This window comes from Podarcis cretensis (genome assembly GCF_951804945.1).
Source record: "Podarcis cretensis genome assembly, chromosome: 11".
Taxonomy (NCBI): domain Eukaryota; kingdom Metazoa; phylum Chordata; class Lepidosauria; order Squamata; family Lacertidae; genus Podarcis; species Podarcis cretensis.
In genome coordinates, this window is record NC_137180.1 from 5452002 (window position 1) to 5470829 (window position 18828).

Here is an 18828-nt window from a genome sequence, read left to right on the forward strand (position 1 = left end):
GCAATCTCTCCCGCCCCCCCCTCCTCCTCCCTTCCCTGGGCGTCTGTGTCCCCATCTCTCTCTCTCTCTCTCTCTCTCTGCAGCGTTCCAGTCCCGTTCACATGAAAATTATGCCAGCTCCAGTAGCGCGTAAAATTGATGTGAACTGAAAGAAGTGGGATCAGCGGGCTCTCCCCTCGCTCGTCTCAACAGGGGTTTCGGCGCGTTGCACGAGGCCGAGCTTGTCTCTTTCCGGAGACATTGGCCCCTAATTAGTCCGCATTCCTCCCGGGGTGGGCGATCCGGCGGCGCTGAGTGGCACCGGGCGCGGGGGGGGGGGCGAGGCGGGGAGGTTCCGCGGATCCCCCGCTCCTCCAGCCGCGCACCTCCCTTGTTGTGCCACCACCCAGCGCACAAGAGCCGGCAGCAGCAGCAGCGGCGGCGGCGGCAGCAGCAAGCACCCCACGTTACTTTGATTGACAGCTGAACAAATGTTTCCCCTGTTCGAACGCCGGCGCAATCGAACGTCAGCAATCTCAAAGCTCCACCTCGGGCAGAGCGAAGGAGGGCGGGGCCGGGGAGGGGCCTTTCGGACGGAGCCTCCTGGTTGGCCGCCGCGCCGAGCCACGTCGGGTCCCCACGTGGGGGAGACGGAGCGGAGCCGCCCCCCCACCTCAGAGCCGTGAGCCCATTTGTCAGCGGCGAAATGATGGGCATTAATACAGAACGGCGATTAATGAGTGGCCGTCGCTGATTGGTCGTTGGCGACGCCCTCCGTAGGAGGAGCTGTCGCGGCGGGGGAAATAGACAGGCGGCTAAAGAGGCTGCGCGCCGGCCGACGGGAGCGGTAGTTTATTTTTCCTACATCGCGCGCGTAAAGGCGGGGGGGATGGCTCCGCCAAGGACTGCATTTCCCAGGGTGCTTTGCAGCCACCTTGTCTTCCGATTGTTGTGAATATGTATCAGAATGTTAATGATTTGCTGCTGCTAAATTTGGTCAAAGGAGTCACCTCGCCAGAGCGTGTTGTTAGAGCTGCTCGGAGCGGTGGGTTTGGGTTGCCGCTGCGGTTTCCTGCGATATTGTTCCGTCTTGCTCTCTGCAAGAGTTTGGAAGGCAAAGGAGAGGATAAAAAAAAGAGGGAAATAAACAACTCAATCAACCAAGATCGCAGCTCTTCTTTTTTAATTTTTCAATTTTTTTTTTTTCATCCAAGGGGAGGGAGAACGAGAGCCATTTAAAGGGGAAGAAGAAAAACAAAACCACAACAAAAGGGTTATTGCACTTGGACCTTGGAAGACGCGTGTAATTTGCTCGGTGGGGAGAAAAGAGACGGGAGTGAAAACAACACATTCTCTTCATCTCGGGAGTTCCTGGTTGCTTTCAAGAAACAAGGATTCCTTCTCTCCCTCTCCCTCTCTCATCTGCCTCGTCGCGAAGGGCCAACAACTAAGATCAATAAAAGTTTTCAAACGGAAGAGGCGGCTGCGAGAGGCGGCATCTGCTGCGGGGAGGATCGCGCTTGGTATGCGCGGAGTTTCCCTCTCCCTTGGCTCCGCTCGCCAGGCGGAGGCGGAGGCGGCGGGTCAGCCGCGGTGAAGGCAGAGCAGCGTCGACCCTCGGACCGCCGGAGAGCGAAGGAGCGAGCAGCGAGCAGCCGAGCCAGCGCCGCTGGCGGGCCGCGAATGAGCAGCCTCCCGGAGCCGGCCGCCGGGACATCGCAAGCGGGACTTGCTGCGCCTGGACCTTCGGACTCCGCTTAGGGCGGGCCCTGGGCGGGGGAGCGGCGGGCAGCGGGCCAGGGACGCCCCCGGGGAATGTGGCACGGGTCCCCTTCGGCCGCCGCCGCCGCCGCCTCTCGCGTGTCCCTCCCGGGGTGGGAAGGTGCGGGCAGAGCCGGAGACGCTCCTCGCAGCAGCGCCGCCGTCCTCCTCCTCCATCCCCTCCTTTGCATCGCTGCCATTCAAATCAATGAGCCGAGTTTTCTTCCTGGCCCAGAGCACCCACTAAATCGGTTTGGATGATTCGCGATCTGAGCAAGATGTACCCTCAAAGCAGACACCCGGTGAGTAGCGGGCGGGGGGCTGGGGGGCTGGGGGCGAGGCTCGGGGTCCAGCAGCATCTCCCACCCCCGCGATCCCCCCCCTCCTCCTCCTCCCCCGAAAGTCTTGTTTACCAAATGGGAGAGGCTGGGGCCGGTGGACGAGAATAAAGACAGATCTCCCCCCCCCCCCCGTCCTCCGCTTTGCCTCCCGCTTGGAGAGGGAGGAGGAGGAGGGTGAAGAGGGGGGAGGGAGAGTTGGGTGAAACAATTGAGTTGTAGCCATTTTCTTATTGTTGTCTTTGGCTTTCGAGGCTTTGCGGGGCCAGGGGCTGGTTTCCTAGGACTTTCCGGCTTGCTTAGCCTTTGCAAGAGTCGCAGGCAAATGAAGCGGGGAGGGAGCGGAGGAGCCGTCCTCTGAATTCGGCTGAGCTGCCCAGCGCGATTCTGCTGCCCATTTGCGCCTTGCGCTTCCCTTTCTCTGCCCCTTTCATCTCCCTCCGTGGGGCAACACAAGACTCCCCCCCCCCTTGGTCCTGCTGTTGGTTGGCTATAATGCCGGAGCGGGGAGCTGAGCCGAGGAGGCTCCGCTGGGTGGGCGCGGGAGGCGAGCCGGACGGGCAGGATTGAAAGGCAAAACCACTCGGCGGCGTGTCCGTGCGCGCGCGCGCCCCCCTCGCGAGTTTTAATTGCTCTTTTCCTGATGGATGTCTGGGTGACCTCGGCAGGCATGTTTGCATGTGCTGTGCGCGCCAGTGGCGAGGCTGGGCTGAGGAGTAATTCAAACATTTCATTCTGATGACCGCTTCTAGGCACCGCATCAGCCTGCGCAACCCTTCAAATTCACCATTTCCGAATCCTGTGATCGGATTAAGGAGGAGTTTCAGTTTTTACAGGCTCAGTACCACAGGTAATGATGTTTACTTTCCCTGATCCTTGTGTTTGCTTATCTCTTGTCACTCCCCCTACTACCCCTCCAGGCATGGGCATGTGTCTCTCTTCTCCTTTTAAAAAATCATACTCTTGTCTTCATTACAAAGGGACGGCATCTTCCCCACCACTCTGCCAAACAAAACAAAGCGCAGCCTTCCCGGGTCACAGCCCTGATAGAACGGTGTCATTTCATCTCCTTTATCTTGGCAAGGAGCTGTGCCCACTTGACTGAGGGAGGTTTCAAATGCTAGGAGTGTGCTTTTAAACATATCCCTGAATATGTTCATAAACACTTCATCAAAGGTACTTATTTTTTTTTTTTTAAGTTCTTCTGAATTAATCCAGGTGGAGGAAACACACCTTTAAATGGTTAGTCTTGGCAAATCTAAAAGCAAAACGCAAATAAAAGTGCTCCTATGGATTGGGCAAAGCATCAGGAGCAAAGTGTTTGCGAATCAGGAGGTTTGGAAGCTGCTGGGCAAGGATTTCTCCCCCTCCCAGCCCCAGTTCTAGGGGTGTAAGCTAACAGGATTTGAAATCTCGCCCCCGCCCACCCATGCACATCTTTGCTTAAATTAAATGTTTTGACCCCACTCCTTCATATCTTGCGTGACAGTGTGCAGTGTCAGGTGCTGATAGAATGGAATTGGAGCTGGAGTGTTCTCTCATTATCCTTAGGGTAGAAGTACTTTTATACTCTTCTTGACAAACAACTCTCAAGATTGTTGCAACCTTAAGTGTGTGTGTGTGTTGGGGGTGGGGGACTGCAAAGAAGGCTTTATTACTCAGAAGATGTCACTTGTAGATGCTGTTCTGCTGCTTCCTTTAAAAGCCTAAAACCTTTCAACCCTTTCTATCTTGAGTGGTTACTCAAAGTTATATTGCCCGTTTAAGGGCAAGCGAGATCACACGTAAAGGCAGCTTAAGTAGTGGTCTTTTTGAAAGAATTCTACAATAGCAGGTGATATTTATCCTTCGAAGACAGTCAAGCCGTCTGCCTAAGAATTCCATTTTCTGACCTCTTTCCCTACCACCCCCTCACCCATGCAAGATGCATTTGCCTGAAAACTTTCCTGCATTTTGGTTTGAGCAAAGGACAAGTGGATCTTATCGACAAGGGAAATCATAGATTCGCTCTAACTACTTGAATTTGGCTTCTTATTAATATTACAGAGGATAACCTGCAGGGACTTTTCATATATCGAGAGGCTATGCAAAGGGGCGTTATTAAATACTCATGGATGTGTGTGTGCCTGTTTCTTTTTTTTTTCTTGAACAGTTTAAAGCTAGAATGTGAAAAACTGGCCAGTGAAAAGACAGAGATGCAGCGACATTATGTCATGGTAAGCAAGCGGCATAACGAATTCAAAATGTCTATTAGGGTGGTATACGAACAGAGAGGAACGCGAAGGTTGCTGGAGGCAGTCAGCTAGCTAGTGATAAGAGGCACTGTTGTGATGAAGGTTGCATTAGGAAACCTTGGCCCTGAAGGTTTTGCGCCTGCTTGTTATTAGGCGCTTTGACATAATTTTTCCTGCTCAGTGGAACAATCCACTTGGACTTTCTTGTGTGAAATGAGTGTGTTCACTCCAGCACCCAACGGGTCCTGCATGGCAGAAGGTCCTTGAAGATTCTTGGTGCTTTAAGTATAAAGAATTCCTTACCCTTTGACATATTGATGAAAATATGATTAGCTGGTCAGAGGCATATCGGAGTTTGCATGTAGTCTTCAAGACAAAAGCTTCCAATCTATGCTTCCACCTGCCATTGATTTGCAGAATAAATTTGTCCTTTCAGAGAAAGATATTTACATTTTAAGAGGCAAGACAAAGAGAACCAGCACTCTAATAAAAAGTCTTAGTTCTTAAACCTGTTGCTTAAGAGCTGCCAATTAAAGGCTTCATGGTTAATTGAGGACGTTGGTGACCAGAGTTTTTGTAGAAAGGACCTCTCCCCTCCCCAGTATGTATTTGTGGACTCCCTGCAGCAATGATTGGCATATGATGAAGTCTCTAAACACCTAATTTTCTGATGGATTGTGATGACACCCAAAGAGCTGTTTTCTATCTGCTCATCTGTTTATATGAGGAAATAATTGCTTTCTTTATGTGATGGAGTGACTGTTTTAAGGAGGACAGTAACCTTGAGATATGCCGCCTTCTAGCCAGAGCAAAAGCTATCCATCAAAGCTTCTATTCTGGCCTTCACATGTTCTGATGTTGCTTGTGCATATGGTACTAACTGGCGAAGCCGAGCTATCCTGCAATACAGGAACGCAGGGTTTTCCTTTTCTTTTTTTAACCACACACACAATTGTGTGTCTGCTTTGAATCTGAAACGCTCTGCTGTTTTATTTCTTTGCAAAGCCTATATTTGCTTGTAGTCATTTCATGTTTTCAATTTAAAATATCGAAAGAAAAGTCTCCTCTACATTGCTGATTTATGACCCTGTCTGCTTTCTAGCATTTCCAACATTTTACCATCTTAAATTGGTGCTGTGGAACAAAATGTATACTTGGGCTCTGTCTGATCTTTAATAATTGTATTTGTCATTTTTCCTTTCTGGTATGCATGTGTGTGATTTCCTTCACCCCCTCCTTTTTTTGAGTGGTAGTTTAAACAAATGTAGAATTAAAAGCAGACTAACACAAATTAGGAATGTGTATGATTTGAGGAGATTCAGCTTAGTTACATTATGCTGCATATGCTTTCAAAAGATTGCAAATTGTGTGTGTTTGTATGATTACATATTCTAAAATGAGTTCATTTTCTTCTTTCTTCTTAGTATTATGAAATGTCCTACGGGTTGAACATAGAAATGCATAAACAGGTAGGCAACACATTCCCTCTTTTTGTAAAGTTACTGTTTTTTTCAATTTTTAATCCACTTAAACTACAGCACTTCTTTCATTCAATTGTAGACAAGATTTTGATAATTTTTTTGCTCACCGGGACAAACTGTGATTCTTTGAACGTGCCATAAGAGCCTATGCAGGCAGGTGTAGGTGGTCTTAATATTTTGCGAACATTCCCTAAAATGCCTGCATTGGATTTGTGTTGGATAAATGCTGTTGGATTTGGTAACAGTTGTGTGAATAATCTCTGCCTGCAAGTAGTCCAGTTGTCGCCTGTTGATAACAAAATCAGAATTTTAGGTTCGAGCTGTCTGAGTTGAAGCCTACTGCCTTGTAGATGAGCTGATGGGCAGTGGACCTGAGACCAGTCTGTGTATGGTGAAGGGGCCAGTTGTCTTTTAAAGTTGTTGGATGTGTAAGTTGGTGAACTTCTTGAGATCTGTAGAATGAAAAAAGGAAGTTGATGCGGAATGAGAAAGCATGCCTCTGGGTCCTTTTCTGTGGACCACCTCAGGAAATCCTGCGCTTCAGTGCTAAACACTCCATGGCAGATGAGCTTATACTGATGTGCCGCCCTGGTTGTAGACACCAGCAGTTAGGCTACGACTGGTAGGTTAATTTTTGTTTATAAGTAAGTCACTGAATGAGGCTAACCTTTCCTGGTGAAGAAGTGTGATTAAACAAAGTTTTTTTTAGAATTGTGTATTGCTGAAAGTTATGGCAAGGTGGTAATGGAAATCCTATAGCACTGCAGCATAATTCTGATCAAGTGTTGAATTCTGTACAGTATGTGAGAAAATTTGACTTCAGAATTTTGGTAACGGCTTCGTAGTTTGTTCCTGTATTTACACTTCTACGGGTTTGTCGCAATAGTTAACCTGCTAAACTGGGCATAATAGTAACACACTGTGTAGTGTCTACTAGCTTAAATTTCCTATTCTGTGGCATAACAGGTTTTGCCTGCAATTCAGTTCATTTTAATTGCGCCAGTTCAGATGTTGAGGACATGTGCAAGTATCCATAGGATTAATGGTTAATATTAAAATTAATTAGTGCTGTGAGCTATTGGGAAGAATTGTTAGCGTCCATCGCGAGGAATTGTTCAAAACCTTTTGAAGTCGGAAAAACTTATGTCTTGAATTTGATGTAAAAACTCATCCATCTACCTTTTTTAAGGACAATAGAGTATTTTTGTATCTAAACAAAATTGGTAACCAAAATCCTTATGGATTAGCTTATGTGGTTTCTGGTATGTGTACCGAAAGGGCCATTAGCCATTTGTTCAGGAACACATTGAGAATAATTTAATATATGTATGTAATCTTTTTCTTCTTCTTCTTCTGGGCATGGGGAACCTAGAAGGTGGAAAAGTCTAGATATAAAGTCTGTAATTGCACTGCCTCAGTTTAAAACAAAGAAAAGTGCGCTTTAATTTTATTTCAAATATTTCACATTGAAAACTGCTTGCATCAGGGTGCTCTGAGTAAATTTTATATTTAATTTGAAAATGTGCTGATTTTGAAGGATTGAGTTTAATTAGAGTATCGTTTTTCCATCGCTGTCATTTCTGTTCAGATTAGTAGTGTCAACACTCCACCTTTGCAGAAAACACTTCTTTTAATACTTTTTATCACATGCTGCTGACTCTAATGAAATGCAACAAAGAAAGTTCTTCGCAGAATTATCATTCTGAAGAATCTTATTGTCTTATCTCTGTTCCTCTGCAGTGTAATATGTGGGCTTGGCAATGTGGATCATAGCATTTCCCCACCCGCCTGCAACCCCGTCCAGTAAAGTTCCCCATCTGCGATCATGGAAATATTGAAAGCCTCCCTTGCTTAAAGCCAGCTTCTTCAAAGGGGACAAAGCCTTCAGACCTCCGCCTCTTTGTCCTGCCCTCCCCCACCGCCCAAATTTTACCCAGTTGAGGCAGTGTGATCTGCTTTGGGGATTATTTGTGGGTTTTGCTCTTATATTCAATCACACAAAAATCCTGAGGGCAGTTTATCACATTATGGAATACAGACAGCTCTGCAAGCCACCTCCTTATTATATTTCCTTTATTCCTGCCCCTCCTCCATTTCTCCCCGCCCCCAAGAAAAAAGCACAGAGGCCTATCTATCTTTATTTGTTTTCCTAGGCAGACAGCCTTGGTTTCTCGTAGCTCCTTTTCCAGATGTAGTTGCTGGATGCCCTTGTAATGGAAAGCAGGCAATAATGGAGCGAAGTTGCCCTGCGGCATAATTGGGCCTAGTTCTCAAGATCAGGTTAGGCTTATTCGCTTATTAGATTTGTGTCTCGGCGGGTTCAAAAGTAGGGCTCCCTGGGGTCCCTGGAAGTACCCTAGTAATTGGTGGCCCTGGTATTTGAAACCTTTGTGTATTTTTCTGTTAAAACGTCTGTTCTTCTTGGCTGCTCCCAGCCACCAAGTATTTATTTTTAGAGAATTTTTTCATTGGAACAGAAAATGATGGCTGTGATGGAGTCATGACTCTGTGATTTAGCAAATTGATAAAAGGATAAATGCACATAGCTGGCTGGCGCTGTGTGTGTGTGCTTTGAGGGTGGGGGCGAAGAGGATGTGGCAAGGTCCCCCCCCCTTCTTTCTCCTCCCCTTTCGCAAGGCTGATCATCAGTCATCCTGTGTTGATTTTGATAGAAGACTATTAAAGTGAAACCTATGGGGAATTTGTCATTCTGAAAGGAAAGCTAATGTAATTAGTACCAATTAAAGTACATTTAGCAAATTGGATTTAATCTTAATTAAGCCTGCATAATGTTGCCAATTTTTAACAATTATGTTTGAGAACATAATTAATTTAGATTTTGGTAACTGAGTAAATAGCATTAGACTGATAGAATTAGTTTTCTGAATTATTTAGGTTTATTAAAAAACAGACACCCAACACCAACAACCCTGGCGTGTGGCACAGAATTGTTGTTCTTTGTTGTTTTGCAATCTCTGCTAAAATCAAAAGAGTAGGGTAAGTGTGTTGGGAGATGCCAGATTAAAATGTGGTGTTCGCGCCCCCCCCTTTTGGTTTTGCCTTGGGATGTGAAAAAAAAATGTAAGCATTGCTCTCTATGGCATGATGCTATTGATAAAGCTATGGTCCTGAATATTACTAAGAAGAAAATGCCTTGTATTCAGTAGGATTTATTTGCAATCAAGCATGCATGCAATTGTGTTGTTAACAGCATTAGTGTCCTGAAAAATGTTTGGATTTTTTAATGGGCCAAACCTTCTTAAAAGCACATACACACACTAGCACTTCTACATAAATTCAAAAACATAGGGATGTGCTACAGGTATTTCTCTGACTCTTTGGATTGTATTTTTGTTATTTTAATTAGTTGATAATGATAGGGTATAATAATCTCATCGTTTCAGTCAATCGGGAATTGAAGTGCTTTTACTCCAATATTCACTATTAAAATAAGAATTAGCCCTTGGCTGCAGATAAGACAGTTATGAATAGTACCAGTGGGAAGTTAAATAGGAGGCAAATATCATTCTCTGTGTGTGTGTTTTTTCCGAGTTGAGATTACAGTGGCCCTTTTGTTTTTCAGCAAAGCTCTTCCTAGTTGAAAGCATTCTCAGATAAACTGACTCCTTTCCTATGGATATTTTCAGGAGATCAGACCTTGGAGCTGGACACAGGAACATGAATGGCATGATTTGTTTTCGTGCGTGCGTTTTCAGAAGCATCACTGTGCTCCCCTCTTTCCTTCCTCCCTTTCATTGCAATCCATGTAAATTTTATTACAAGTCTTAGGCAACAACCATTTGAGTGCTTCTAAAATATTAATTGAGTAGAAATGAAAGGGCTCTGGCCAGCTGATAGGATATCATAATCGTAGCTGCAGTAGTCGATGGTAAATGATGATAAATGGCATTAGGAACCTTTTAGCAAACTGTAATAACTACAAGGAGGGAAGCGGTATGGATTTGCATTATATCTGATACCCTCTGGTACCAAGTGGATTGCCAATACTGCTTGTTTAGCATTTTCTAAGGGCAATAGGATATTGATTTCTGACTTACAAGGAACAGCTCTATTTTCACCATTGAAAAGTATTGCAGGTTGTTAAGAAGAAATTGACTTGAAGAGGCCTGACTGCTGCCCATCATGGAGCAAATAAAGCAAAACTGCCGAAGCATGGTGGTGCAGTGAGATGGGGCCCTCAGCAATTTGTTGCTATTAATTTACCATGCTCGACAGCAAATCAATCGGCATCTACTTCATCTGCTGGAGAAAATGCTGTCCAGGGCAGATAAAAGGCCCCGCATAGTACAGGGAATAAGGCTGGATTTGCCAAACAGAGGCTGCAGTTAATGTGTAAATAAGTGAAATCAAGGCAGCTCTTGCAGAGGAAGCTGTTTTTAATTAGGTTGGGGCTTTATAGTGAGCTATTTAAGAAAGTAGCATAGAGCTTGGAGGGGAGGAGCAGATTTATTGCCGACTGGGTTGATGTATGGTTCGTATGACATCCTAGCCTTGAGCCTGCTTACTGCTGGTGCTTCAGTAAATTACCGTACTTTGGTAAAAGACCAAAGATGGAAATCCATTTGTTTAATTTAGAGCTGAATTTTGACTGTTTTTCATCTCTGGGGCCACAGAATGCTCCTATTGTTGAGAACTACTGGTATATTCTCTAATGTAATGAAGGGTCAGTGGGTTGCTGAGGTCTCTGACTTAAAGGAGGGCTCACGTCAACCCCTGACCCACCCGTAGTGGAAAGCCAGTTATTGTCTCGGTACCAGATCAGGGCTGCTCACCACCCCATCCTCAGGTATGCACATTTCCCTCTTTTTCCTAGAGGGGACAAAAGAGAGATCTGCCACCACATTCTGTGTGTCTGTCTGACAAGCAAACTGGAGCTGTTCCCAGCCATTCTTGGTGGCCTGTTGTCCTGAGTGGCAGCGTGTGTCTACCTGAGCAGGTGAGCAGCAAGCAAACAGAAGCAGCTGCTGTTTGTTGGTTTGCAGCCTCTTCTAGCAAGTAGTGGCTGCCTCCACTTATACTCTGATCCCAACTGCAGAGGAATGTCATGTGTGGGACAGAACTCGCACGTGATCAAGGATCCTCTCTGTTGGGAGGAGCGTATCTCTCTTTACATTCTGAACACACAACTTTGTGATCTGTGGAAATTAAGGAAAAGGAGTGTAACTGTTTAAATGACATTTCTCTCTGTTTATCTTTCTGATTACCTGAAATGTTTTTGGATTGCACAAGGTTGCACAATGTATGTGTACTATATTGATCCGTAGCTGGAGAGATGCTGCCCGCTATTCTGGAGGAAAGCTGAGGAACCCACTAGAATTGCACCTCTTGAGTTTTCTCTCCATTTATAGACAGTAGGAAAGATTTAATTGAGATACCAGCAATGTAGTAGGAGCTGGCAGAAGAACTGGGAGGTTTAACATCAGATACACTAGAAGTGAAAATGTAAAAGATTGTGGTGTCTCACAGTGTTAAGGTTCTAACCGTGTGATTTTCTAACCTTGAGTTCTAACCTTGAGATTTTCCATCAAGTTTTAAAATATAAAATGGGTTGACAAATCAGTATGAAGGCCAGACTTCATGTGTCCTAGTTTAAGATTGTTAAGCATGTATTGTGAAACTGATTAAGCCAAAATACCTCATTTTGGACCACACCTTCCTATCTGTGACATTTGGATCACAGAGCCCTCCTATGGCCACAGCTCTTTGGACATGGGAGGATGGGGGAAGCAAGGGTTTGTCAGCAGGAGGAGATTCTTGTAAACAGACCCATACACTTGGGAACAGGAGCAGAGAATTTGAGAATAGTTTTTTTTATGAAGTTGTATTGTTCCAAATTTAAAATAAAATGTATGTCTTTAATAAAATGAGGTTTGCTGTTGCAGGACCTCAGTTGCAGAGGCCTTAGTAGTTCCATAGTATCTTTCATTGCTGTAGCAGGAAAGGGATCAGTTACTCTTGGGATAGCTGGATTGAGGCTGATATGCTCTAAATACCAATTTGTTCTCCCTCCCATTTTTTTGAAAGGCACTAATTTCCGCGCTGTATCACTCAGTTTAGCATAAGCCTCATTTACCTGCACAGAACAGAATCATTTGTATAATTAGATTTTCATATATTTGAGAAATAATAAATAAATAATTGTAAAAAGACTGCTTATATAACGTTCCATTGCCCCACAGGTATGCGTGGCGAATGGGATACCTATTTTGCCTTGATGCAGTTACACTGACATTTTGCAAAGCAAAAACATATGACATGGGTTAACATGGCCACATCCTTAAACATCCACAATCCAGATGTCTAAAGATTTAGCTCTTTTATCTGCACTTCACATACCGTGAGGGAGAAAAACTGATGTGGCAGCAGCATCAGCGTACCAGTAGCAATTGAGCCCATTTGGTAAAAAGTTGGCTCATGCTACTTTTTAGGCTGCACGCAAGGCGTTTTCCATAGTAAACACAGAGTGTGAATAGCGGCACACCTTGAAACAGCAATATGATGCTTACCTCTGTCAGACGTGATGGCTATGTACAGTCTGGGATGTTCTTGATGATACGAGTGAGTTTTCCATCATGTTTACCCATGTTCTTATTAATTGCTGCGTATTCATAAATAGAAATATTAGGGCTGTTTGAGTTTGATTTGATCTAATTATTCTGGTGCAATTAAACTCCATACTTGAAAAGTAAGAGAGACGAGTTTGTGTGACTATATGAGCTCAGTGCCCATTTGGAACTTAATAGTTCTGAGCGCACCATTTGCTTCAGAAAGTGTTTGGCTACACCTTGGGAGAAAGTCATGCTATTGGCTCTCTGAAAAATTTGATGTCTGTGACGTGTAGTGAATGCCATTTATTCCATGCTTCTTTTTGCACTACAAAGCAGAACTGATCTCAGCAGGTCTGATGCTAATTGGCAAACATAGGTCAGCTTGTAATGGTGAGCCTCTAATCAACAAAGCCTCTAATATTCCTCTTAATTGAAGAGTGTAAACACTGGACCAATTGTCAGTCCATTGAAGTTAAGACCTAAATATTTATGCCAGCGTTGCAGCCTGCGAGTAACAGCCCATGAGGCTGGCATAACATCATATTACTATATTGCATTGTTGCAACAGTTGGTGACCACCATTCTTCTAAACATTTATTCTACTGGGTAGCAAGTCTTTGGATGCCTGCATTTATAATCAACAGCTATAAAAGCCATATTAAGGATCATTTTGTTTTTTGTTTACCTGGTGTCCTATGTTGTGATTTTTAAGAAAAAGAATATAGATTCTCTTCTAATATTTCTGAACAGTTAAGCCCCCCCTCCCTACTTTTTTCTTTCTCTGATTTGCTTTGCAGACATGTGGGCTGGAGTCCTCCAGGTTAATATCCAGAGTGCTTTTGCCAAAGCAGCTGGTCATATTCCAGAGCAGGGTGGCCAATTAGGGATTTGTGGATCACAATACAGTTTTATCTGTCCTTCAGCAGTGCCTGTGAAATTTTTGATGGAGAAAACATACTGCATGCTATTTAACTCAGTGATCAGGACATTTTTGTTTTTTGAAAGTATTCATGTGTACATTTCCCTCTTTTAGCTTATAGAACCATAGAAATCTGGAACTGGAAGGAACTCTGAGGGTCATTTAATCCAACCAGCTGCAATGCACACACTAGTCTCCCATCCAACAGGAAAGCATACTGGACCCTGCTTAGCTTTGCAAATGTGCTAACAGTTTTATTGCTACACCACTAGGGGTTATGTAATGTCATGGTCATTCATTTCAATTGTTGTTGTTGTTTAGTCGTTTAGTCGTGTCCGACTCTTCGTGACCCCATGGACCAGAGAACGCCAGGCACTCCTGTCCTCCACTGCCCCCCGCAGCTTGGTCAGACTCATGCTGGTAACCTCGAAAACACTATCCAACCATCTCGTCCTCTGTCGCCCCCTTCTCCTTGTGCCCTCCATCTTTCCCAACATCAGGGTCTTCTCCAGGGAGTCTTCTCTTCTCATGAGGTGGCCAAAGTGTTGGAGCCTCAGCTTCACAATCTGTCCTTCCAGTGAGCACTCAGGGCTGATTTCCTTCAGAATGGAGAGGTTTGATCTTCTTGCAGTCCATGGGACTCTCAAGAGTCTCCTCCAGCACCATAATTCAAAAGCATCAATTCTTCGGCGATCAGCCTTCTTTATGGTCCAGCTCTCACTTCCATACATCACTACTGGGAAAACCATAGCTTTAACTATACGGACCTTTGTTGGCAAGGTGATGTCTCTACTTCTCAAGATGCTGTCTAGGCCTGTCATTGCCCTTCTCCCAAGAAGCAGGCGTCTTTTAATTTCGTGGCTGCTGTCACCATCTGCAGTGATCATGGAGCCCAAGAAAGTAAAATCTCTCACTGCCTCCATTTCTTCCCCTTCTATTTGCCAGGAGGTGATGGGACCAGTAGCCATGATCTTCGTTTTTTTGATGTTGAGCTTCAGACCATATTTTGCACTCTCCTCTTTCACCCTCAATAAAAGGTTCTTTAATTCCTCCTCACTTTCTGCCATCAAGGTTGTGTCATCTGCATATCTGAGGTTGTTGATATTTCTTCCGGCAATCTTAATTCCGGCTAGGGATTCATCCAGCCCAGCCTTTCGCATGATGAATTCTGCATATAAGTTAAATAAGCAGGGAGACAAAATGCAGCCTTGTCGTACTCCTTTCCCAATTTTGAACCAGTCAGTTGTTCCATATCCAGTTCTAACTGTAGCTTCTTGTCCCACATAGAGATTTCTCAGGAGATAGATGAGGTGATCAAGCACTCCCATATCTTTAAGAACTTGCCATAGTTTGCCATGGTCGACACAGTCAAAGGCTTTTGCATAGTCAATGAAGCAGAAGTAAATGTCTTGGTACAAATTAGAATGTGCTTGCCTTCAACCCAAACTCAAGTTGTCCTTTCATAGTCCTTTTGTGTATCACTAAAAATAAATGTAGGAAGTTTACTTTATTTTCCTTTATAGACTCCAAATATTTACACATTTATTCCTACTAACTTAAACTATTTTGGAACATCTTCAGCTTATCATTCACTTGATAATTCAAATATTTATAGCCTGGACTGCTTTCAGTTTTTGGCTCTGTTAATGGTAAAATTAAGCCTTATGAGGAGCACTTGAAGGAGATTGGGTATGTTTTGCGTGGAAAAGAGGAGATTGAGTGGAGATATGATAGCCATATTTAAATATCTTAAAGACTGTCACATGGAAGAGGGAGCATGCTTGTTTTCTTCTGCTCTGGAGGGTAGGACTCAGACCAATAGCTTCAAGTTATAAGGAGATTCTGACTAAACATTCAGAAAAAGCTTCTGGCATTAAGAGCTGTTCAACAGTGGAACAGACTCTCAATAGAGGTGGTGGACTCTCCTTCCTTGGAAGTTTTTAAGCAGAGGTTGGCTGGCCACCTGTCATGGATGCTTTAGCTGAGATTCCTGCACTGCAGGGGTTGGACTAGATGACCCTTGGAGTCCTGTTCAACTCTGATTCCATGATTGTTCCTCATAGCCATATCTAAAGTTACATCTCTGTTCTGACATTTTGAGAGATTTTAGGAAGTAGGTAGAATATGACTAACAATACTCATCTTGATAAGGCAAAAGTAGCCAGATGTGATCTGAATTGTAGACTGTGGTAGATAAAATCTGGGGAGATTAACCAGGCACTTTCTCAGGCTTCCATTTGACGGCTCATGTGTTCCCAAGTTGTGCGTTTTTGGTCATTATCCGATTGGTTTGTGGTGCCCCAGTTGTGGAATCTCCCCTAGGAGATAAGGATTAAGAATCTCTGGAAGGTTAAGTCCAGTCAAAGGTGATTCTGGGGTTGCAGCGTTCATCTTGCTTCAGGTCAAGAGAGCTGGCGTTTGCAGAGAGATTTCCGGGTCATGTGGCCAGCATGACCAAACCACTTGTGGTGCAATGGGACACCGTAACGAGCGCCAGAGTGCATGGAAACACCGTTTATCTTCCTGCCACAGCAGTACAGTGGTATCTCGGGTTAAGTACTTAATTCGTTCTGGAGGTCCGTTCTTAACCTGAAACTGTTCTTAACTTGAGGTACCACCTTAGCTAATGGGGCCTGCTGCTGCTGCCGTGCTGCAGGAGCACAATTTCTGCTCTCATCCTGAAGCAAAGTTCTTAACCTGAGGTACTATTTCTGGGTTAGCGGAGTCTGTAACCTGAAGCATATGTAAGCTGAGGTGCCACTGTACCTATTTATCTACTCGCATTGGTATGCTTTTGAACTGCTAGGTTGGAGCTGGTACAGATCGACGGGAGCTCTTTCCGATTGGCAAGTCCAAGAGGTTCAGTGGTTTGGACCACAGTGCCACCCACAACCCCAGGACATTTTGGCACCTACCAGGCCTTTCCAAGTTGCTTCTGGCATTAGTGTTTATTGTTTGGAAAGCATTGAGTTGGTCCCAGAAGATGGTTTCTATGATGGTTCTTTAATTTATTTTAGGCATGTTTCTTATTTGTTCTTGTTCGTCTGTTAGGTTTCTTGCATTTTTATTAATTTGTAGGCCCGCCCTGAGATCCTAGGATGGATAAAAATAGATGAAATAAATAACTCAAAATCATGAAAGTGTTGCCTGCTAAAATGAAGTCTTTTCAGGTTCTAAAATCATTTCTGACATGAGTTTGGAAATACTTGATTCGTTTCAAGGTCCCCTATGGTGATTGTGTGTTAGTCTGAAGGGCTCTGATGATGAACAAAATGGAGCCTTCCTTCCTTCATTTCATTCTTGTTTTCAGTAGTTGCTTTAGCACTGAAGGCATGAATACCGAGTGTGTTTTGTGTTCGCTCAAAAGCCTCTCCTTGTCTGTGGTTACCTGATGTGTGAAAACACCCCATGCTTACATACCACAAAAGAAGTTCTCATGTAAGCTTTTTTTTTTTCTAAATAGGGATTTTATTGCAGGTTTAAAAAACCCGTAGAGATACTAGTTCTGATTTTGGTGATGCTTCTCCTTTTGAGGCCACATTTCCTGAACTTGTGTTCTCCCTTCCTGCTTTATACCAAAGGCAAGGTTGAGTTGGACCTGGTCAGCTGGGCTTGGCTACCCGCATCCTGGGCTGTAGTAATCACTGAACTTGATTGTCAAGGTCAGAAGGTTTTAGATAGATAGATAGATAGATAGATAGTTTCATTTTGGGTTCTTTGACTTGTTGCAATCAGGTTTTCTCCATACATGAAAATTTGGAAGCATGCTGATGTAACCAAAAATGCAGTTTGGTGTCGTCTGTGTCAGGAGTGGTCATGTAAATTCTGGGCCAGGCTGTTCTTAGGTTTGGCGCAGTGGTGAACTGAATGAGGTTGGATCCTGTTAAGACAAAGACCTTGTGGGTGGTGGTGGGTTCCTGGGTCTGAGAATTGGGTAATCTGCTTTTTCTAGACAGGGTTGAAGGAACAAGTGCTTTTCCTTTCAAAGTCACCACTGGGGACTAAAGTGACTTGGAACACCTTTCACCAGCTTTAGATGTGGTAGCTCTCACCATGCCTGATCTGCAATAGCCTTGCAACTCATGCATTAGTGCTTTATAAAGCCCTTGAGGCTAGTCTGGAGGCTGCAACTAGAGCAGGATGCCATGGCTGGGTTGCTAAGTGCAGCCATTTACAACAAGCATGAAGCGCTGCTTTTAAAAGAATTGCATTGGCTGCCAGCTGGCTACTGGGCCAGGTTTAGGGCAGTGATGTGTTTGCAGCACTTGTTGAAAACCAACTTCTTGACTCAGGCCTTGGAGCTCATTAGTATGCCTTGTTGCATTTTAGTTAATTATGTATGTGACTGTATTTATTGCTCTTGTTTTCAATGCACTGTTGTTAATGAACTTCTATTTTAGTTGGCTGTAAACTGCCTTACTGTTTCCAAATAATGGGTGGTGCCTGAATGGTTTTAAATAAATAAATAGGAACAAGGGTAAGAAGTATTTCCTCTCCAGTGAATACATTTGATAATAACCATCTCAAAATGCTTTCAATGCCTGCTTCTGCATTCAAGAATTGAGTCCTTCTTAGAAGGATGATAAAAGACTGCCACTATATTATACAACTATGCAGGGCTTCTTTTCAGCTGGAACTCACAGGAACTCAGTTCCACCACCTCTCATGTGGGTTCTGGCACCTGTCAGGTGGGCGCCAATGCCATTCTAAGAGAATGAGGGAGAAGTTCATGGTGAGTTCCGGCACCTCTTTTTCTAGAAAAAGAGCACTGCAAGAATCAGTGCACAGGCTTGCTCCTCATACAGATTTATGCATGTATCTTTAAATGGAACTTATTCACAGGTAAGTGTGAAAAAGCTTGGCGCCTTAACTTAATCAAACTAGATAATTTCTTCAACTGCACGACTGCATTCCTATTACTTAACTCTACATAACTCTATACGGTTTCCACACTTGCCTTCTGGGGTAGCATGATGGGCCAACATACATTCTGCTTGGCTTTTTATACCATGACTGTTCTGTTTCCTCTTGGGGTGTGCAGTGTAAAATATCACACATGCCAGTTCTCTTTGTGGCTGTTAGGCCAGAGCCTCCACCCCACCGACCCCCCACATATTACTGTGTGCAATGCATCCCTGTGTGCCATAAGCTTTACTGCAACCTTCTAGAGAAATGTTCTCCTTGGTGGTATGTTTCTCTTTTCAACTTGTATGCCTGAGTCTCCAAATCCCCATATTCATTTTAGCTAGCAATTCCCCTTGCCACTTTATTTAGGAAGGTATTGAACAAAAATGAAAGGCTAACTAGATGATGAGAAGCCTCTAACCCACTACTGGCCCTTAGCATCACCAGTATAGAAACAGTAAATAAGGCATATGGTAATGCTGTGGTTAATCCATCAACTGTGCTTTCAATTGCATCCTCAGGCCAGGGATGCAGATTTACTGTCTTAGAAAAGCATTTCTGAAAGCTGAGGGCCCCGTTTCCCCTTGCCTTTTCAGAGTTTGGACCCAGAATCAACAAATCAAAATACAACAAGAGCAGCAT

General features: G+C 44.2%; 1 protein-coding gene across 6 annotated transcripts in view; it reads left to right on the forward strand.

The window, feature by feature from the left end:
• The first annotated feature begins 1822 nt into the window (after positions 1 to 1822).
• LOC307227005 (transducin-like enhancer protein 4) overlaps positions 1823 to 18828 on the forward strand; it is a 139822-nt gene continuing 122816 nt past the window's right edge. For 3 of the 6 annotated variants that reach the window (XR_013843761.1, XR_013843762.1, XR_013843763.1), the window contains exons 1-4: positions 1824 to 2042; positions 2831 to 2928; positions 4231 to 4294; positions 5737 to 5781. Coding sequence is in view for 1 of the 6 variants with exons in the window: in XM_079996074.1 (XP_079852200.1) it covers positions 1998 to 2042; positions 2831 to 2928; positions 4231 to 4294; positions 5737 to 5781 (252 nt within the window). In the remaining 5 variants the exon portion in view is untranslated. Of the gene's footprint in view, positions 2043 to 2830; positions 2929 to 4230; positions 4295 to 5736; positions 5782 to 18828 lie in introns of those variants that run through there. The other 3 variants (XR_013843760.1, XM_079996074.1, XR_013843764.1) reach the window with 2 other exon arrangements.